We start from the raw sequence: 23099 nt of genomic DNA, 5'->3' as shown, positions 1-23099 counted from the left end.
TCCAGGGATAGTTCTGTAATGCTCAGTGCAAACAAATGTTCTCTAAGCTGATTATATTCATGCAAAGATTTTTTGAAATACTGCCACACATCTGGCATGACAAAAATATTTTCCTTAGAACACACCATGTAAAATAGGAAGGTTTTCACTGGACTTAGTTAAACAAATGATTGAACAAAGAATGAACCAAAAACCAGCTCCTGCCTGTTGGAGTTCAAAGCCAGAAGAGTGAAAGAAAAGATGAGAGTTACTTTCATCCCTCAAGCCCTTTCACATCCTTTGGATGGTATCAGGAACCAATAATAATCAGAAAAAAATAGCCCTCGTGGGTAATAAAGGTGATTCAAGCCATGTTCAACCCAGATGAACATCCATCTCCCACCTGCATTTACTGGGTAGCTGGAAAGAGTGAAAGCCTATATTAGACCTGGAGTACCAGGTTTAATTATTGACATTAAGATTTGTTGAAATGGAACAATCTGACTGACCCACTTTTGGACTTTAGGCAAGTTTCTCTCATGTAAAGAACTATTTTGAGCTTATGATGATGATTTTAGGAGCTCTGTCAGCTCACCTTCACAGACAAACTCACAGAAAATAATGCACAGCATTAATAGCAGGATCCCCCAGCTTGGTTTGGCCTCCACTGATTTCAGCAGTTCTTTTTCCTAACCACCATGCTAGTTTTAATATCAACTTTTCACTGTCAGGTTTGTAGGCAGATACCTGCATTTGTCCTAATCAGGGATTCATTTGCAGCTGTAGGTTTAAAACTTCCTCTAGAGTAATCCAAGTACAGAGTTGTGTGTTGGTTACAGAAAAGCCCAAAGCCCCTAAACCTCATTTAAGGGCCTGATGCTGACAGAAACCCAGCTCAGACCCTGCTCACATGAGCCAGTTCCAGCTTCTCTGGATAGAGCCTGAACTGCTCAGCCCTGCAAAGAAAAAAGAAACCATCATTTAGCTGAAATAGTGAGAGCCTGCAGGCGAATCTCACTCTCAAATAATCACCTTGGGGATCACTGTTTAATAACAGAGAGCAATCACTGCATACTACAGATACTGAGAGAACATTTTAAAGCCTCACACCTGAAAACTCAGCTTCCAGACTTTATTCCTGTGTGGTAGCCCCAGCTCACAAAAGTTGCTGGGGGCACTAATGCAAAGGGTTTAGAAATGACCCAAAACATAAACACACAATTTGGCCTGAGGAAAAGCACGGTATGTTTCCTGAGAGCACATCCCTGGACCATAAAATAGGAGTTGTGATGCTAGACCAAGGCAGGGATAGGAGAGAGAAGTGCCTGTGAATCTCTCTCTACTTCCCTGAATATTGTGTGATGAGCTGCCCCCTTTGGACCTCACCTTTATTCCTTTAACAAACCCAGAGAATCAATTACACCTCTTGCCTCACTTTGAGGCTAAGTGAAAATACATCAGGACAGGGAAGTGGCAGAAAAGCTTTTTGGCTACTTCAGCTGACAACAAAATGTATTTTTGTCCCTCTCTCTCTCTCAGCAAAGCCATTGAAATTCATGTCAGGGGATGGTTTTAGATCCTACTGCACTTGTTAGCTCTGGTGTTTAAACAAATTCTTCACGATGCTGATGTACCTGGGTGAATATCAGCAAAGACAGAGCAGAAGAAAGAAAACTCAGCCCCTCATGCAGGATTTACCTCCCCAGGTTTGGAGGGGGCTGCAAATCATGCAAAATTCTGAACAGTACTACAAATTATTACACTGATTCTGGCCATTTAGTGCATTCTCACAACCTAATGAGGCACTCCTGCTGTGATTTACCTTGTAAGCACCTCTCTACATAGCTGCATTTACTGCTTTGTAAATGCTACTTATTGCATAGACATTACTAGTGCCATTAAACTCATTTAACCATGCTCTCACCACGAGAGTTTTACAGAAAGATAGCAGAGGAAGTGCTGTAACTTTTCCTCTTTATTTCTCCAAGGACAGCATTATGGATAAACATGTATTTATTTGCATTATAGCTCTTTATAACTCATGAGAAATGTAAATATTAAATACTGTAAGTATTAAATAAATGTGTTCAAAAACCCAGTTAGCTTCTTCAGTATAATCACTTGACAAAAGTAAGGATGGAAGAGATTAATAATATTGATTGGTTATAAGCCAGTACACCTTGAGGTAAAAGCTACCTTTTTTTAATGGCAGATAGGAGAACACAAATGCTGGTTTGAAGAAAACAAAAAAAAAAGCTGAAAAAGTTTCTTAGGTGATAATTCCGCTTCCCCCTGCTGCAGAAACTGCTGTCAAATAAAGGCCATACAAGGTCAATATTTCTGCTCCCCCCTTTAGCCATAGCACAAAAGCTGCTCCACAGTTTCCCCACATTAAACCTTGCAGTACTTAAACTTCACAAATTCCCAGCCAGAATGCACTCACAACTGATTTATTACCATTTACTTCGGGAAATCCCAAATACAGCAGAGGCTGCTTTCATCACTTCATGGAAAATGTAAAACCACTTACTGATAATGAATTCCTGCAGCATCTCTTCCTGCACCATCCACGAGCTCTCTGTGCCTCCCCTGCCAGCTCTCACTCAAAATGTTGCTGCAGGAGCTGGGATTTTGTATGAAAACCCTTGTTTCCCATTAGCCTGAACTGAATACTTAGATCAGCTGTGCTCACCCCTTTTGGGGTCAGTAGCACAGGAGATTTCTTTCAGTGTTTAAATAGAGGAGACTCCAGCTGATGCTGAAAATAAATTGGTCAAAAATCAAAATGAAACTATTTCCCATCAGGACAATTCACAGGAGCAGAGGTTTGCACTGAAATTCCAAGGGAGGTTATTCAGACCAGAATGGAATTAGGAAGGAACAATTCACCCACTCAAGAATAACCCTGTTTCTCTGGGCATTTCTTGACATAAGGAGGTTGGAAGCCTCAAAAGATCAAGGGTGGAAATCATTCTCCCACAGGCTGGCAAAAGTTTTTATATACTGAGATGTAACAAGAGATTATGTTTGTTCCATTAGCATGTTCTTAAAATTATGAGTTTTGTTAACACGTGGATTTAAAAGTATTTCTCAGCCTTTATGAAATGGAATTCCTGTTTCCCAAACAAGCCTCAGAAATATGATCTTTTGCTCTGTGCAATGATTTGTTTGAAGAAGCCAGCTCCAGGCTTTTCCACACTCATAGAGGATGTTTAAGCTGCTTTATCTCTGTTGAACAATGCTGCAGATATGAATCCCAGCACATTCACTCCCTAGACAAGTTTATACCTCTTAGATTAGAGTGACATTGCTGTAATGTTCTTTTCCCCTTCCTTTTTTACAGTGTTATATTGTTCCTGCTGGAACCCACGTCTTAAACTTTCATTGTGGCTTCAATCTGTAGGGCTGGGAATGAAGATGAAATGGGTTTTTGTATACACAAATGCTCTGCAGTGCTGATAAGGGGTGATGTGAACAGAATACAGACTAACACAGCAGCATTGTGTATTCAGCCTGCCTGGTAAAGGAGATATTTTTCAACAGTCTGTTAAATAGCAATAAAGGATTTGTAAATATCAACCTCAATAGAGTGGGGACTCCATTCTCCTAATAACCCTTAGACACATAAAAACAATTAACAAAAATCTCAAGGAGATTTCTGACAATAACCTGACTCTTGGGAGCCTTCAGAGCCACCTCCTCTGGGTGTCCAGTGAGGGGCACTGGGCAAGCATGTTGGAACTAATAAATCAAATTTTCCCTGGCTTAGATCTCTTCCAGCAATTGTGTGGTGGGCTTGGATCTTAATTAGGAGCTCTTCTCTCTTAATCTGAATGGTGTCAGAAGGTCACTGAGAGTGATGCTAACTGGGATGTTTTGAGTAGTTTCCAAACCAGAGGTGTGACAGGGCACTCACCAGCCCCTCCAGATCAGTTGTGTGTGAGGAATGGGAAAAACAGAAATCTGCTTTTGCTCCAGCTGTGAATCAGGAGGAGAATTCACTTGAATTCAAGAGTGAAAGTGCATTTGGAAACTTCCCTTTCTCACTGCAACATTAAAAACTGTAAAAGCCTTACAATTCTTTAAATGCCCTTTGGCTTCAAAAGTGAGAAATTTGGTGTGTTGGACAATGGCAACCCGAGTCTGTGGCGAGCACATTTCTCTCCCTTTCAGGACTTTTCATAGAGGTACACAGAGAGAAATGAAAGAGAGCACAATTTCTATTTCTGCTCCTTGTTTTTTCTATGTAGAATGTGTTTAGAGAATTGTTTACCTGGGGTGATTGCTTGGTTGGATTCTGGTGAGGATTGTTTGAGCCTGATGGCCAATCCAACCCACCTGGGGCTGGACTCTCAGAGAGGGTCATGAGTTGTGTTAGAGTCAGAGAAAGTAGTATGTAGTTTTAGTATCCTCCTTTTCTATAGTATATTAATGTATTTTAGCACAGCTATAATGAAAAAATAATTCAGCCTTCTGAATTGAGTAATTTCTTCCCATTGGGTTCACCTGCATTTACAATACAAGTCCTCTGGCTGGAGCTTGTGTGGACTCAGCTGGGCAATTCTGCAAGGACATCTAGAGCTGCACTCTGTCTTGTGGGTGAATGTTGCTTATATATAAGTGCATTAATTAGACTTGGAAAGTCTAATTAAGATAAAAATAAGGCAGACACCATCCAGAAGGTGTGTACATGTCGCCATCAATTCTCTTCCCCTTCTCACCAGCAGAATGGAGGCTGCTCTGCAGATGGAAAGAACCAGGGACACAAAGGAGCTCAGAGAACACAGTGGTGTGGGTTGTAACCAAAAAGCACAATTACATCTGTGAACACGAGGCCAAATAAAAGCAAGCCATAGACAATCATTGTTATAAAAACCAGTGTCCTTGTGCCCAGCCCCATCTAGTCCTAGAAATAAATTAGTTCCATGTTAAAATCGAGTAGAATAATGCATGGCTGCTGCAAATCTGCCAGTGAAATTAAGAGCTTTTTTGGCAAACTAACAAAGTGAGTCAGTCCAAAGGTTTAAGGTTTTTGGAGCTGCTTCAATTGTGTTTCATGCTTGACTTTCTGCAGTCCTCCTGAACTGGCTGAAACAACTCTTGTTGTTTTCACCAAGTCAAAGCACTGAGAGAGGATTTTCTAATTCACGCCCCATTCATACCTTGCTACTCAGATTATGTAATGTGGGTTATCCCAAATGCCTCTTCCTTTTCCCTTTGGAAAGTTTTTTTTCAGAAAATAATAATGGGCAGATCTTCACTTGTCTAACTTCAGTGTACATCTGTTGCAGCTCAGATGTTTTTATTATATAGTTATCTGGGTTCAAACAAGGTCCAAAGTTTGGACCAGTCTGCTTTTTTTTTTTTTTTTTTGTTATTTCTGCAAGTGTCAGCAAAAATCCTGTAGCATCTGCAAAAAGAATCTCAGTTAATTCAGTGCATTTGGAGTTACCTACCCACTCTTGTCATTTTAATTTTATATATGTTGAACAAATTTTAATTTAATGGCAAAATGATAACTTTTTTTCTCTGTTCAGGGCAAGTTCCTGAGCAGGGAGTAATTTGCACACCTATAGAACAGGAGTTCTCCATATAATAAGCTGAATTAAACTGGGTGCATCCCAGTGGAAACACCTAATTTAATTTTAGCCTCTTAGGACAGCATTGTAGACATTCTGCTTATCAGATGAGTATAGAGTGTACTGTGGGATAGCAGGTGAGACTATTTATCTTGTAAAGATGAGTAAGAGTAATAAGAAATTTGATTTCAGATAATGCCTGTGGGTGCTACTCCTAACTGTCCAACAACATGGTCCTGCTTAGCAAATTTAAGACAAAAAACCCATGTGAAGGCTTTATTCCACCTACAGGATGTGATCTGCTCAGTGATCGAGAGCAGTTCTCCCAAAGTCATTAGAATTTTAGTACCACAAAACAAAAATATGGCATTTTCATAGGTTTGTGGCTTCCCCCCTGCCACAGACCACAGCAAAGTATTTTTTGCCATGGACAGAAAGAAGGAAAATGAGGGATTTTTTTCACATTAAATAGAAATAATTTGTTATATGCACAGGGAAAAAACTAAAGGGCCAAATTGGAAAAAGCAACACAATCTGAATCAATCAGCACAAATGCTCTATTCCTAACTCAATGCCTGAGATTTTCATTCACTGTGGGGACATTTTGCTGGTTCCCATTCTTGTGGTTTCAGGATATCCCTGCTGTGTTTGATTTGATTTTGTCCTCTTGTTCTAGTCTAACCACATTTGTCATTAAATATGGCACTTACAGTGTTGAGGCATGGAATGGGACCAGGGGAAGGGACCTGTTTGGTTTACCTGGGTGAAAATTACAGAATTTCAGCCTTGCAGGCTTGCAGTGTACCTTTGCCTGGAGGAAGGCTGAAGATCATTATTTTGGTTAATTGAGGGAGGCTGTTCCATTTTAACAGCATCAGTAATGACTTTATCAGTAACACTGTTTCTTTAGGGCTTTCTTTTTGTGTGATGCTCTACATGGTTTATTAATGAAAATAACTTGCTAAATTATATTCTTCTCAAAAAAATGATAACACGCAGATGTACAAACCCACATTCATGTGTTGTTTTATTGGTGCATTACAACATTACATTTCCTTCACATTGAGAAAGCATGAGATTAAAATACATTGATCCACAAAAATGCCTTCCCTATGCTGACTTTGCACTGGTGATTGTGGCACCTACAGATCCCTCCACAAGTTTCATTCCATTAAGTCTTTCATATTTTTAATTACATTTTAATCAAACCTTTTACATTGTCTACTTTATGACTCTCGGTTTAATTATTCCCATTAAAATGTGTTATTCTTTACTGCTTTTCTGAGCTTGCCAATTACTCCTGCAATTTCAGTTTTTTATGCTGCATAACACTTCATGTTCCAATCCTTTAACAGCCACTACTCACTTGAGGTCTGGATGAGCTTTTCCTCATCCCAAAGACAGCCTGCCTGTACCAAAAGCCATTAAAATACTGAGAATGTGTACAGCACAGTTAGAAGGCCCCACTCCATTTTGAGAATAAGCCAGATCTATATAAAAACATGCAAAATGCTTTATGCATCAGTATTAAACTTCTCATTTTGATTGAAGATTTGTTCTTTTTTTAACATTTGCATATAACCTGGAAGACTAGGGCTCCTGCTGAAAGAAAGAGCTCATGGCTAAAGCCTAACCCTGGCTCTGGGGCTCTCAGCAATCCTCCCACATGAAGTAAGAGAAAACTATATTTGTTACAGAATTCTGTAGGAAGAATTCTGTACAGAATTCTTCGTAGGAAGATTAAACCTCCATTGAACTCTGTGGATTTCCAGAATAAGATCTCAACCACACCAGAGGAGTGTTCTGTCAAATCCAGTGCAAATGCCAAGTAATTCTGCTTTGCTGATGCTGGTATTGTGAATTACTGTATATTCACCAGGTAAACCACAGCTAAGTTCAACTGTCTCTGTTGTAGAGCTCAGAATTCTGTAAGTGAAACATCCTCTCTCTGACTCAGCTAAACTGTGCCAGTTTTGCAATGCCTGATTTCTACAGAACCTCCCAGGTTCACTCCTGTTACTTTCTGTTCCTTAATGTCACTTCCTATTTATAGCCATTTCCAAATATCATATAAGTTATGATGCAATACAGCAAGATTGCATCCTCTTGTGGACAGTTTTTAGGTTTCTTTTTAATGGGATCCTAATTTACTTGATTTTTATTAAAATTCAAGTGTTGCCAATCAGGAAGCAGCTCTCCTCAAAAAAAAAAAAAAAATCTACAAAGCTTAGCTTTGAGGAAAGTAAATGACAAGCCTTACAGAAAGACATTGAGCTGTTTGAATCACAAAATGTCTACAAGGCCGATGCATATTCCAACAGGAACACAGAAATTATCATCATGGCAGCAGCCTCCTCCAGTCTGAAGCACCGTAATTGTGGTCGTTGATCAACATTATCTTGATTGCTCCAAGAAATATTCAACTGCCAGGGTGTGGTCTGGAATATTTTGCCTGCATTTTTCACAGGATACCTAAGGAGAGAAAACCTGGAATCTGACATTCTGCCATCCAAAGGTATATGATCTCACAGGAATGTGATGTATACTGCATAATGCATCCATAACAAAAAGAATCCTACTGATAAAAATTAACTTAGGTCACACACTTGTCAACCTTCTCCATACCAACAGTGTTTTGGTTCGGCTGAATTCCACTTCAGGTACCAACCTTGGCAAGCACCATGTCCAAGAGCATGGTGAGCTGAAAATGTGGGATGGGATTGATGGAAAACTGTCTCCAGCCTTCCTCTGGGCATGTTACAGTGCTGGAAACCACCACAAGCACTCCTGGTTGTGCAGCCAAAGTCACAAATGGGAATCTTTGCATTTCCTCAGGTCACCAAGGATGCAGTGAGTCACTACACAAGAATGAACATGGCACAACGAGATCCACAGAAATCTTTGTGTTTCTTTATCCTCCCAGTTTTAGGGGTTTTTAAACATCTGTTTGAAAGACTTCAGCTTGTCAATGCAATGGGTGTCCTTTTTTTTCAAATTTGTTTCGACAGCAAATACTGCAAGAGTTCTCAAAAATTGCTGATGGTGCAACAACAAGTTTCTAATCCATCCTGTGTGTTCTTCTTTGTTGGCAATTTCAACAGCATGGAATTTCTTGAACGTGAGAATCCTCCTGTGGAACTACTGATGCACGAGGCTTGGCTCTCACAACCACTTCACCAGCCACTTCTTAGTCATTCATAACTCAGAACGACCTTGGCAAAACTTGACAATTAATACAAAGTTCCACCAGCATGTGGAGATTTTTGTCAATTCAGAAGGCAGCAAGATAACCATAAGGATGATGCCTTAAATGACCAAATTACAGATTTTGGACACCTGATGAAAAGTGCTCTGTGTACTCGCCACCCATCGAAATCAATGAGTGCTGAAGATGACCAGAACTTTGTAGAAGATACTTGGTACTTCAGAAAATCTGTTTCCAGATCTAGTATATGCTCAACCACATCTCAAAATTACTCTCTTAACCATTCTCCACATGAGATTGTTTTTATTAATGTTCTTTCCTGCTTGCAGTTCTACCTGCTTGAAGTAGACTGAAAACAGATAATTCAGCAAGTCAGTACGAACTGAAAATTTAAGAGTATGATGGTATCACGGCATTAAAAATAAAATAAATTCCCTTTATAAAAAGGAAAGAAACAAAAGGAAACATGTACATTAAGAACCACTGTTAAGAGACCAGTTTGGAGGAAATGTGAGAAGGCTAAAAGTTCATTCTGCACATTTCTCAAAGTCATACGGGACCTTCAGTTATCCCCTCCAGAGGCAGCCCAGTAGCATTGTCTGCTGTGGGTCTCTCTTCTTTCTTCACTGAGTTCTGATCCAGCAGGCTGACGTAAGATTTGTGACAGGCTGTATTACCCAAAGGAGGGTAGTGCTGTCTGTAGCAAATATAAGCAAAAATGAGGCCAATGATCCCTCCAACAAAAGCATCTGGAGGAAAAAAACAACAAAACCAGAAGCAGGTTACAAAGGAAAGGGCAGCCAGGAGTGAAAACTGCAAATAAAAGACATTTGGTTGATGTGAAAGCGTTTAATGCAGAAAATGTGAATTTTGAATTTTCCTAAAGAATTTGGAACCAAATACTACAATCACACCGGCCACATAAAATCAGTTCTGGGGGACTTGTGTAATATTTTGAACACCCAAACTGTAGATAGTTGGCTAAATTTTGTGAGATGAGCACTGGGAATAGAACAGCCTCCATGGGGTATCAAACACTCCTGATGTTCCAGATCACAGCTGACCACTTGTGAGTGGGCAAACCATGGATCTTCACCCATTTAAAAAAGCAGGACTGCCAAGAACGATTTCAAGTTGGATGAATTCTTACCAAAAGCATCTGAAAGGTCAAAGACTAAGCATGCCTGTTAACTGATTTAACACCTTTTAAATGCCTTCCTTTCATGTTTTTTACTATCCCATACTCCTATCAGACAATAAAGTAAGATAAGTAAGGCTATTGGATGAGATATTTGCAATTTTAAATTTTCTGTGGAGGATTCCTTCTGTTTCTGGTTCTGCCTCTTACTAAAATCACCTCATCTTGTGCTTCATTTACAATCAACAAGAGAAAAATTTCCCTGACAATACACACTCTGTGAAAGGTTCAGATTTAACATGAAGAATAACAAAATGAGGCAAAAGGCATTATTCCCATAAATTTGCAGCTCCATCTCCTTAAAATTCAAAGGTGGAATAGGAGCAGCTGTGATGAACCAGGTCCCAGCCCCCTGGGTGCAGTTTTCCTCCACCATGTACAAAGCCCCCCATCATCACCTGCTCACAGCACACCTTTCAGCCCATCAGTCACTCTGGCAAGGGACAGTTCACACTGCAAACACCTGTTCCAAACTCAAGGGTAAACCTGTCCTCTCCACATTTCTTCCCACTCCTCCTTTTCTTTCTAACAGTGAGCTCAAGCCAAGTGCCAAATGTTTTCTGTGCCTCCTGCCAGCACCTCATGCTCAGCAGGTTTGTGCTGGAGGTTCTCTCCAGCCCCAGTGTCACAGAGAAAAGGAGAGAAATGGGTCCTGAAACAAGATAAAGCTCTACTGGAAAGCAGGAGGCTCCTCAGAGAACATGGCAAGGCTAAATTAAACAGCTGCAGGAACACAGCAGGGTGGGGAACAGCATGGCTGAGACTGGTTCTGCTGCTGGGTGAGATGAGGAGATGCTCGGGGGAACAGAGCAGTGCAGCAATTAATTGAAATTATATGAGGAACCAAGAGAATGATGTGTCTTGGTACTGGGATTTGGGGCCAGGTTTTGGTAGCAGAGGGAGGCTTCTGTGAGAATCTGCCAGAAGTTTCTTCATGTGCAACAGAGCAGCACCAGGCAGCTCCAGGATGGGTCTGTCACTGGGCAAGGCTGAGCACAGCAGGGATGTGGGAGCACCTCTGGGATAACGGATGAAAGAAAAATGGGGAAAAAATCTGGATAACTGCCATGGCAGCTGGAGAGAGGAGTGAGAACAAGTGAGAGAAACAGCCCTGGTGGCACCAGCTCAGTGAGGCAGGAGGGGCAGGAGCTGCTCCAGGCACCTTGACAGCAGCTGCTGAGGGAACTCTCCCTCAACTTCTCTCGAGTCATGAACCTTTCAGTGCATTTTCTCTCACCCCTCCAGCTGAGGGGGGGAGTGACAGACCTGCTGTCCAGCCAGGGTCAACCCACCACAGTGCTGGAAAACAGGAAACAGCATGTAACCAGTGTGAAACTGGAATTTCAGATAATTGAAAGGAGCGCTCAGGACCTTGAGGGGAGTTCAATTTACAAAGCCAGCAGTACAGTACTAGCAATACCACAGAAAGCCAAGATGACCTACATAACAGCATCAGAAATACCATGCATGATATTTCTTATAGGAATACAGGGAGAAATATAGGTAAAAAGTAATTACAGGCTGGCTTACTTAGCAGAAGAATGAGTAAAAGCAAGGAAGCTACAAAGGTGGCCATAGAGAAAGTCAAGAAATGGGTAAAAAAAATAATTGATGGTAGGGTTTTCTGAATTGTCACATGAGTGTGTAATTGATAAATAGCACAGCCTTCTCCATCAGTTGCAGAATTTTGAAGAACTCTGAGACAACAGTGACACTGCAGTGACCTGGTGTGTGTTGCACTCCAGAAGTGGCTGCTGTGAGGGAGGAGAGGATGCTGTGGCAGAAGCCTGAAGCTCTGAAGGTCAGTGCTAGCTAATCCAACCTTGCTGGGAAACCCCAGCATCAATCCAAGAACAAGGAGAATCTATAGCACACCATGGCGCTTTTACTCACACCATGTACTGAAACAAAAAAAATCAAAGAAATACATGGCTAACTGAGAAAAAAAATAGAGTGGGACAGAAGGGCACGTCCATGCCTCACCTTGCCAGTGGTGTTTGTAGTCACACATCCGGGACAGGGCGATCATCATGGCACAGTAGAGGGGCAGGATGGCTGCACAGAGCCTCCAGCTCTTCCCCCGGCCGCTCTCCGTGAAGCAGTGCAGCTTTCCAGCCAGGTAGAAGGTGGTGAAGCCAAGGCCTGAAAATGCAACTGATAGAGCAAAGCACATCACTAAAGTGAACTGTAATTAGTGCTGTTTTATTTTATTTATTCTTTTTTTTTTCTTTAATTAGAGCAGTAATGATCTTCCAAACTTTAAAAAAAAAATCACGTTTTTGGGGAAGTGAATGAGAAAAGACATTCTCCAGCAAGATCCATGACACACATATATTCTCCACAGCAGTGGTTTTACCTATAGAGCAATGCAAGGAACCAGGCAAGGGAATATTCAGAAGTAATTTGATTTTTTTCTAATATATAATACTCAGCTTTCACATAATCTGACATATCTATAAACACTGTGTTGCCTCTAGACATTCACCTACCCCATAGAAATTTAAATTTTTTCTTCCTTCAGAAATTTACCTTTTTCCTCTGGGGGAGACATCACATACTAAATTAAACATTTAAGCAATTTTTAAACTTGAGTCACAAAAGCTTTTTCATGCTTCAACCTTCAGTACATCTTCCCTGATTTTAGACCTATTCTAAAAGTTAAGGTTCAAAGCAGAAAAGTACTCAGACAGTTTGCACTGTAATTGAATTACATTTAAATGAGATTTTTAGGTTTCATTACTCAGTTTCTACAGAACATGCACAAGTGGCAGTGACAAGAGAACTCAGGCACCAATTTTCTGCACTGATTTTCTTTCCTGTTACAGCTTTTACACCTTCCAGAGAGACACTGGACAAGGAAAGGACTTGGTTTTCATTTTATCTTCCAGATGAGTAAACGGAGTGATCAAAATGAAATGTCTTGCAATATCAAATGCAATCCTGAAGCAAAATCTTTCCCACTCCCAAAATATGTTTGTCTTCATATTTCTACTTTTCATCTTGGGTTATTACTTTTTAGGGGAACTGAAATCCGAAGGCAGCATTCCCAGGCAGAAGGATCAATTGCTTTGTGGTTTCATTTTCAGGCAATCTACAATGCCCAGCAATTTCGAGGCTTAAAGGAATATTGCCCAAACTCTAAAGTAGGTGTCCAGTTCACACAGACTCATCTTTAGGATTAATATCATATATAAAGCAATTTTACCAGCAATTGTCAGCATGGTGCAGATTTAGCTAAAAGGACTTTATAGAGAATCTGGTGATATTTTAAAAAGAGTATTTCCCCAAAATTTTTGGGGTTCTTTTCAGGGTCTGCCACATTTCCAGAAGGAGATGCTCATGGAAGAACATGGAAGTTCAGCAGGAACTATATTTGTAATAAACACAAAGGCTGATCTTGCCTTAGGTGGTGGATGTGTTTCTCTAAACTAAGAGGCAGAAAGAAGAGAGTGACAAACACTCCTCTTGGGGAACCCATGCCTAATGTAAGAGGGAAAACAAATATATAATACTCTAATAATATATTAATATGTAACACCAATATTGTGGCTGTAGAACTAACGTTGTGCACAGAAGCCTTACACTGCAGAATTTCAGACTGACTTCCCTTACCCTGGAGTGTGCAAATCCAGAAAGAGCTGCTTGACCCAACAGTCCCAGTGCATGCAGAGCCAGCAGTAAAACCCATGGAATTAACAGCAAAATGCTCTGGGATGTGGGATATCCATTATAAAATAACTGCAGAATTCCAGACAGCTCAGTTGCTGTGCAGCCCATGCAGGCAGCTCTGCTTGATGGCTCTGTTTGGAAGATGTCAGTCAAGAACATTAAAAAAAAACAATTCACTCTTCAAAAATCCTGGGCCCAAAGGTGATATTTACACTGAAGAACTGGTCCATCAGTAGAGTGTATTTGAGCACTTTTTCCCCCACCAGCTGGAGTCAATACATCACTGCAGCATGAAGGAAATGCAAATACACACATGTCCTGAAGGGTCACACCCTGCCTACTGTCCTAGTAAAAGTTATTAAAAAGACAGAGCCCAAAGATTCAGCAGAGCAATACAAAACCACTTTTAAGCTTCTGTCTTCCAGAAAATAAATCTTTATATAAAGAAGGGAAAAGCAATATAAAATAACAACCAGCCCTTTTTGGAGACACTGGTGTAAATGAATAGAAGAAAAACAGTCTGATTTGGTCTAAAACAACGTTAACACAAGAAACAAGTTGATAAAATTACAGACACAAATATTTAACTGATTTTAAATGTTATAAGAGGAGAAAGGAATGAAGAATGAGATATTTTTACCAATTGGTGTAGCTAACTCATATTAAAGCCCTGATACCACAAGTTTCTGAACTCAGGAAAAAATCTCATAAGACAAGCCACAGGTTCTGTCATGACTTGTTAAAATGCTTTAAAATTATCATTATTTGAATAAATAAAAAATACATTAGACTCAATTGTTCAGTTTGTTTCTATTATATTATTTTTTTAAAAATTAGTTCAGAAGGAATAAGGAGGATGACAGCATCTGGAGACACTGCAGATCCCATCCTGACACCCGATTCCCTCCGGAAAGGGAATTTAGGTGAGCTGAAAAACCTGTCTGTACAGACCAAACCAATTACCAAGCTGAAATGCATAAGGTGAGAAACTGTAAACAAGAATCTGATCTAAAGCACCCCAAATAAATTATTCATTTAAAAATGTAATTGCTTTTGTGAGTGCTTTTCTGAAATTTAAACTACCCCAGGAGGATCTTCAGCCTCTCAAGTTTTAATGGATGCTTTGCTAAGCATACAATAAATGACGTTTTTACATTAAGCAGTTTTTGAACTAAAGAAAACCCCTCAGATACTTAAATGACATCAAATTACAAAACAGCCATCTGAATGGCTGTCATAAGGATCAGATAAAATGATCCACCCCTTTGTCTGCAATGCTTTATTTCTACAGTGATTACTGTACATTTCCCAAGTGCAAACACAGAATATTCATCACTGGAATTGCTTAGCAGCCTCCTGAGGAATTCCAGCAGCTAGGGCTACTGCTGAATGCTTTCAGTTTCACACTGTTTAAAGACTGAAATATTTATCTTTCTTGAAGGAAAAAATATGATACCAAATGAGTGCATAAATTTTAATGCTGAAATTCAATTCAAAGAGCATTTTATAGAAGTACAATTCCCAAAGAACGTTATGAGCTTATTATCACAAAATATTTTTAATTTTTTTTTCCAAGTGGGACAGTCCTTTGGCATAGCTTTATTAATTTCTTTTCACAGAGTAAGACAGTTCAGCAGAAGCAACATGAAAAGCACATCATGAACTCCAAATGTATGCAGGGACTGGGGAAAAAAAAAAGAGATGTTGGAGACAGAGACATGTTAGAACAAAAATAGACTTATATTATCTGAAAAGTAAGAGCATTAGTCATTAGATTGTTTTTGCACTACTGTCAGTGAATTCTTATGAACTTTTCTTGGGGTTTTTTGGTGATATGTTTTTTATGTACTTTTTCAGATACCTCATCTTATTTGAAATTCCTAAGGTGGCCTCAGAATGCATCTCATTGCCATCAAAAATGATAATTAAGTTTTGTTTTATTTAGTTCATGACACCTCTTACAAAAGTCCTAAAAGCAACCTGTTCCACAGCCTACTCTTCCATTTCTGTGGGCAGAAACCTTAAAAAAAAAATCCTCCTTCTCTGAGAACATAGTAAAGAGAATTACTTTTAATAATTTCTCTTTTTAAGCACAGTATGTAGGCACAAGCCTTAGATCACTGCCTCTTCAGCTCTAATACAAATTATGGCCATGGGGGCATTTATGAGATGTTTAACAACAAATAATCCCTACCAAGAGCAATTTTTTCTTTTCCAGGTCAACACTGGGAGATATCAAATTCCAACCAGTGGATCAGGGTAGCTTCTTGCTTTCCTGTTTTTCTGTAATTACATCATCAATAATATCCTGGATAAGGATTACATCCTGCTCAACCTCTTGTCATGCATCACTCATTCAGGTATGTGCACATAATTTAAAATTTATTTGAAGGAAATTGGCCCAAGCATACAGATTAGCATGTAAAATACAATTAGAAGACAGGCTGAGGAGTTTCTCCATGGACAGAAATTTTTTACAGTGGAGGATCAGAATGCTTCTGTCAAACTCATGGTCAGCAGTGTCAAGGAGTTTACTGGAATATATCAGTTTTAGTACTGAAAATAATCCCCTTAAATGCTTCAAAAAAGAACTATGGAAACACCAGGACTATGCCCAGCCTGAGCAGGAAGGGTTATATAGAAAATTAATGCTTCTCTTTCCATGGTGTGACACACAGCAGGAATAGGGAAATGTTATTTATTCCTGCAACCCTGCAGTGTGCAAAGAAATGCAGCCTGATCTATCCCCCATCTGCAAGAGGAACTTTTTATTGGGGTTTTATGGAGAGAAGTAAAGTTTGGACAGGAGGAAGGCAAATGACTTTGAGCCTTTTTCAACCCCACTTTCAAAGTGAACCAGGACACCAAGGAGGAAGTGGCTGCACAGCAGCAATGTCACTGAATTCACTGGGTTCCAAACTCGTCAGAAACTCTCTAGAGAGAGACTTTTAAATAACTCTCTTGGAAAAATCAGGGCCTGGAAAATTGGGCATCTTCATTCCCAATTCACTCTAGAATGAACTTTGCTAGCTGAAGAGAGCAAAACTAGAGTTGCTCTCTGTTATGGAGTACACAGTAGATTTGGGATGAATACCTTTAAACATACAAAGAAAAGGGAAAAATACAAATTTTTCAAAGTGCTAAATAACTGAATTATTCAGCATGGAGAAAAAAAGGCTCTAGGGCAACTTGGTGTAGTGGGAGGTGTCCTGTCCATGGCAGGGGGTGGAACTGGATGACCTTGAAGGTCCCTTCCAACCCAACCCCACAGTGACCCTACATCCTCTGTGCAAAACAAGTTCATAGAATATGTTGTCTACATAGGATAAATCCCAGTGAGGAACCACTGTTCTACAACTCCAGGATTCCTGTAGTAAAAACCCACCTTTTTTTTAAATTCAGAAAAAAAGGAAAATCTTTTTGAGGTATACACGTAATCTGAACCTCGAACAGGCTCGAAAGAGTTGATTTATTATTAAGGCAGGAAAACTGAACATTAAGGAGTTCATTTCACAAGCCCCTCATGAATTCCAGCAGCCCTTGTTGTTGAGTATTCACAGGTAATTATGTCAGAGAAGAGGTAGAAGCATTAAACATAACCATTCCTGAGTATACTTAGAGAGTGAATTAAGCAGCCAATAAACCCCACAGGGCTTTCTTTATTTTTTTGCTTGCGTATCTGAGAAATCCGTTTCATATTTCCCTGGATTCTTTTATAAAAGGATGAAATATTTTACTGAGACAGTGCCATACAGCTCTTAATTAAGAGATTTATCTTGAAAATAGGGGAGTAGCAGCAATTACTGCCAAAAACCTGTGGCTTGTAGCTCATTTGTTACTTAAAATGTTCATTTTAAAGAGAAGGAAATATGATTATCCTCCATGAAATTGCTAGCTAAAGATAATTAACAGTTCAAATTTAGATACCCGACTATAATTACAAGTACTGAAGTAATATTTTATAAAAATTATCACAGGATAGCAAACATTTCTGTTGAAATTCAATAATTTCTCCACTCTGAAGCATATAAATTACTTTAATTTTTCAAACAAATGTATGTCTTCAACATGTAAAAATATTTTTGTTCTTAAGAGTGACTAATTTTAATTATTTAGTGGAAAAGTGGAGGAGGAGCCACGTGTCCTTTCATTCTAATGACATCATATTTCCCAGACATCTTTTTTCTTTGCAGTGACACAGCAAGAAACAGCACAATTACTGCCTTCATTTAATTAGTGCTTCATCAGGCAAGCCTAGAGCATAAATTATATAATCAGCTTTAATATCTCTGATGATATACAGTGACCAAACACTGAGTGAGGCAGTCAATTGTGAAGAGATAGAGGCAATAATATATTAACAACCAGGCAGCCCCCAGCAAAGTGCTGGGATGCTCTGAGAGTTGTTGTAGCTTCTTTATCTGGCTAAGAAGAGAATCCACACCCAGGCTGCTGTCACAGAATTCCTCACTGGGTCAGGGAAGCAAAAAAACCAAGAGATTTCTCTCTTCTTCTCCCAAAACTGAGGAGGGGGAGTAGAGGGAAACCTAACTTAGGAGTAATCCTGAGAATGTTTTCAGCCCAAATAAGCAGAGTCCAGCTGGGGGGGAATGGGACACATTCAAATAAATGCAGCCACTGCTCTGCACTACAACTGTTTGAAGTAAATTCCCATTTCCAAGGAATACACATAGAATCAAGGCCAGATCCACGGATATTCACACCCAAATTATTCTTCTGCTCCTCATATTGAATTCCCAGCCATCACCTGCCCTGCTGCAGGAGGCATTCTCTGCATACAGTGATATTTTTCATTGAGATTCCAGCCTCCTTGCCACACTAAACAATACCAGAAAGTGATATCCTATCCTATTGTTTGCCAGCATAAATATATTCTAAACATTGCCTATTGACTTATTTGGTATTTGCATCAACTAATATTTCAATTTGTTTAGACAGGATCTTCCACACAAACTTACTGATTCAAACGTGTAATGAAGGCAGACAGAGCAGGGAACACAGACAATAGAACAGAATATTTAAGTTGGAAGGGACCAACAATTATCATCTATTCCTACTGCCTGACCACTGCAGGGCTGAAAAAGCTAAAAAAATTTTTCAATTAATTTTTAAATCAATGTTAATTTTTAAATTAATTAATTTTAGTTAATTACTTTTAAATTATTTTTTAATTTTAAAAAATTACCAAAAGCTAAAGCAAATTATTAAGAGCAGTGTCCAAATGCCTCTTCAACAGTGACAGGCTTGGGAAACACTGTCCAACTCTCTGAGAAGTCTGGTCCAACTCTTCCAGTGTTGGACCACCCCCATGGTAAAGAGATTATTCTGATATTGAGTCTGAGCCCTCCCTGACACAGCTTCTAATCATTCCCAGGGTGAAGAGATCAGCAAAGACAAATTAATAAAATGAAGAACAAAATAGTTTACCATATAGTAGAGAACTTCTTGCAGGACTGACCAAGTGATGTTTTAAATAGCGATATTTAAATATTTTTAAATAAGACTTAATATGACTCAGCAGTCATACTAAATCCTATTTAGTCCCAAACATCTGTGGAAATGCTATGATAGTCTGAACATGGGGTCAATCATTCTGATTTCTATTTTCTGATTAATTCCCTCAGTAAAACCATCCTGAGATTTCTTCCTTCCCCCCACCTTCCCTGTGAGTGATTTTTTTTAAAAATACTTCCCGTGCTATTCCATCCACAAACCCAACTTGCATTGCCTTCCAACATGATTAGAAACCCTCAACATAATAATTCTCCAAAAGTTCCCAGTTGTTTATATAAAATGTAAGAACCAGAGAGAGACTTCCAAATCCATTGTCTTAGTTCAGAGTTAAAGGAAAAACTGAAAGTCTCAACAAAAAAAAAAAAAAAAAAAACACCAAAACAAACAAAAAAAAACACCCACCAGACAAATCAGTAGTTTTCAACAAAGCAGTATAAATTTAAAAAATATTTTGCATAAATAATTGTCATGTAGGTTTTGTTTGAGAAAACACTGATGTCATCATTTGCTCAGTCTTCTGCAGAAGGAAGGGGAAATGAATTACCTGCAATAACTCCTGTTTTCTGTGTGGAACTGACAGCATTAGCAAAATCCAAACGAGGCTTTTGCAGGTGCTCTTTTTTTCCTTTCTGGCATAAATAGTATACTTGATTTCCTGCATTTATCTCACAGCTTTTATCTCAAGAGCCTTTTAATATCCCCTTGCTTTCAAGAGACCTAAATTAATGTTTTCAGAAAATGTTATGACTGAGATTTCTGCCATTTGATAAATCAGTCAGCCACCTCTAAAGGAAGCTGCCTGGCATTTTATCATTCAATTTCAAGGGTTTTACTGGGTTATTTTTCTTTTTCTTATAGCGGAATTGTAGTTGGCACTCCTGATTTTACTGAAATTATTCTGGATTCAGAGTTATTTGCATTACAAGAACATGATCTTGTGTGAGTCAGGTCTATCCCTTTTGCTGCTCAGAGGGGATGTCAGTGTGCAAGGATTTGGAGACCGATCACAATTAATTCTTTTAGGGTGAAAAAGACTCACCCCAACTTACCAAGGTGAGTGCTCAGTAGGGAGTTTTGAAGTCCTCATGGACACAGAATATTTGGGTTTACTTGCAAGTAGCTCTGCTACAGGTAGAGCTCTCTCGTGCATATTCTGATTTATGTGCTGCAATGGCAGTTTCAAGGAATCTCAACTTTTTCCAGCACTGCTGTGAGATTCCTTCCTTAAAGATGGCCAGAAGGGATGTGCCAGGCTCCCCTGAGTTCCCAACCTTCCAGTTTAAAATCAAAACTGTGCTTTCTGACCCATTTCACTCCAGAGAAGAGCTGTCACCACAGTTCACAGGTGGAAATTGATCTTTAGGTCCCTGGTGTGACTTTGAACAGAAAAGGTCAGGCAGAAGAACAATGGTCTTTATTTTAGCTACAGCTGGAATCTACAGCAGCACAACAAAGTCTTCTGCAGCCTGTGAAACCAATACCTTAACCTTAGCTTGCAAATTTTGCCTAAAAAGCTAAAGTTAGGCAAAAAGAAAGGAAGAATTAGACTGAAAAGTAATTAAAATCATTTCCTGCACAGATGAAAGCAAATTGAACAGATAAAATAGCCAAGAAACAGCAATATAATAACCAATAACCAGCAGGAACTGCTGGGAAAACTTTACTGGACCTAAGATCAGAGATTTGCTTCCACTTGCAGCTCATTTTTTTAACTTCAGCTTTTTACATATTTCCATTTTGCCTGTAAGTGTAAACTATAGCTCGAAAAGCAAAGAAAATTATTTTCTTCTTCACTTCTAAAGGGCCATTACTTTCTCAAACATATCAAGAGACCTTCCTTCATCAAGGAGGTAATTAAAAAACATTACAACACAAGTCACTGCTATTGTCCCCACAGCCTCTGATTGCATTATTCATTTCAGATTTCTGATTGAATTCTCTGATTTCTTCAGCAATATTCAACAGTAATCTCTACAAACCTCTTTCAGCAATATAATAAAAAGGAAAACAAAAAACACCCACACAAGAAATGAAAGCTCTCACAAAGCTCTGTGTTAACATTCATTCTGTAAATATAAAATTGAGATGCTACCACAAAATAATTTCTTCAAAACTCTATTTTTTCCTTGCAAAAATAAATCTCTAGACTCAATAAAGATTTTTATTTTTTAAAAAGACACAATTTAGCCAAAAGTCAACTTTTCAAACTAATTTAAGTAACTAAATTGCAGCTACAAAATAAAAATCACATGAGTGCCTTATTTATTTTGCTCTTGATACAGCAATTTTATATAGGATATGTTAATTTTTAATTTATTTTATTCCCATAAACCCATCCAATCCAATGTGAAATTGCAAGTTCAATTATTTCTGCAGCCACTATTTTATAGTGATTAATTATTTCCCGGTTTAGATTCCAATCAGTTGATGGGATCTTTCTTTCAGGGATGAATTGCCAGCAGGAATCTCCTGAAGTCCAACAGAGGGAAATACAAATTCCTGGGCTGGGGGAACATCCCAGCTCTGCTGGGTGGTTGCCACTACAAGTTGAAGAAACAACCTGTGGCAGGCACATTTCTCTCCCTCTCAGGATTTTTCATAGAGGTGCACAGAGAGAAATGAAAGAGAAAACAATTTCTATTTCTGCTCCTTGTTTTTCCCATGTGGAATGTGTTTGGAGAATTGTTTACCTGGGGTTATTGCTTGGTTGGATTCTGGTGAGGATTGTTTGAGCCTGATGGCCAATCCAACCCACCTGGGGCTGGACTCTCAGAGAGGGTTACGAGTTGTGTTAAGAGTTAGAAATAGAATCATAGAAAGTAGTATGTAGTTTTAGTATCCTCCTTTTATATAGTATATTAATGTATTTTAGCATAGTTATAATAAAGAAATCATTCAGCCTTCTGAATTGAGTCAGACATTGTCATTTCTTCCCATTGGGTTCGCCTGCGTTTACAGTAACAACCAGCACCAACTGATGCACAGGAAATTGCATTTAAACATAACAAATAACATTTGCACTGAGTGGTCAGGCACTGGACCAGCTTCCCTGTGAGATAAGTCATGGAATCTTCACATTAAATCAGAATTCAACTGGAAATTGTCCTCTGGAACCTTCTCACCCTGACCCTGCTTTGTTGTGGCTGGAGCTGCACAATTTCCAGAGGCACCTCTCAAAGTTCTGTAAATCCAACTATAAGTTTATATAAACCAGAATATAAAGTGATTATTTCTTTTTTTTTCACAGCAGACTCATCAGTTTCAGGATATCTGTGTGGGTATTGGTGACCACCATGGGCTCAATCTCCCCTGACCACCACACTCAGCAGAACAAACCCCAAGAATGTTTAATTAACCTCTCACCAAGCCACTATTTTTGCTTCAGTAGAAAGGTACCAAAACCAGTTTCATGCAACTTCCTCTAATCTAATTCCTTAGCTGAAAAACACAGTTTCAATAGTTCTGGACAATTCAGAAATAGCACATTTAAAAATAGTCACTAAATAAAGCTGAAGCCAAAACTGGCAACTGCAATTTGCTTGCAAATGTTTTGAGCAGAGTAAAAGCCTAAAGGGAGTTATATCATGAAGAATTAATCACTTCCTCTAAGAAAAGCAAACAGGGTCAAGAATCTGGCATTAAATTCACAGAGGATTTTTGGTGTTTCTAAATAAATTGTGTTGTGTTACTATTATTTACCCATATTTGCTTGTACAAGGACTCCATCACTACAGTCACAGCAGCATATGGGACATCTCCGTCTAGGATTTAATTTTTTCTTCTAAGCTAAACAACCCATTTTATTGAACAATATTTGAAGCAAGCCTGTGATGTTGATTTGGTGCTTACTGTTCTGTTAAGCCACACATGAACATAAACATTCCAGAGGTAACCATGAAGTTGTCCCAGTTCTGGCAATAAGTAAAGACTTATT

At 39.0% G+C, this 23099-nt stretch overlaps 1 protein-coding gene across 2 annotated transcripts in view; it reads right to left on the bottom strand.

The window, feature by feature from the left end:
- Window positions 1–6560: 6560 nt before the first annotated feature.
- Window positions 6561–23099, bottom strand: part of PLPP4 (phospholipid phosphatase 4) — a 49444-nt gene continuing 32905 nt past the window's right edge. Inside the window, exons 6-7 of one of the 2 annotated variants that reach the window (XM_021529283.3) lie at window positions 11945–12115; window positions 6561–9512 (exon numbers count right to left, since the gene is read on the bottom strand). In XM_021529283.3, the coding sequence (XP_021384958.1) occupies window positions 9313–9512; window positions 11945–12115 (371 nt within the window). In that variant the 3' untranslated portion in view covers window positions 6561–9312. Of the gene's footprint in view, window positions 9513–11944; window positions 12116–23099 lie in introns of those variants that run through there. The other variant, XR_014956340.1, reaches the window with a different exon arrangement.

The sequence above is a fragment of the Lonchura striata genome, chromosome 6, assembly GCF_050655825.1.
Source record: "Lonchura striata isolate lonStrDom1 chromosome 6, ASM5065582v1, whole genome shotgun sequence".
Classification (NCBI taxonomy): domain Eukaryota; kingdom Metazoa; phylum Chordata; class Aves; order Passeriformes; family Estrildidae; genus Lonchura; species Lonchura striata.
This window is presented reverse-complemented; position numbering and strand designations above follow the sequence as displayed.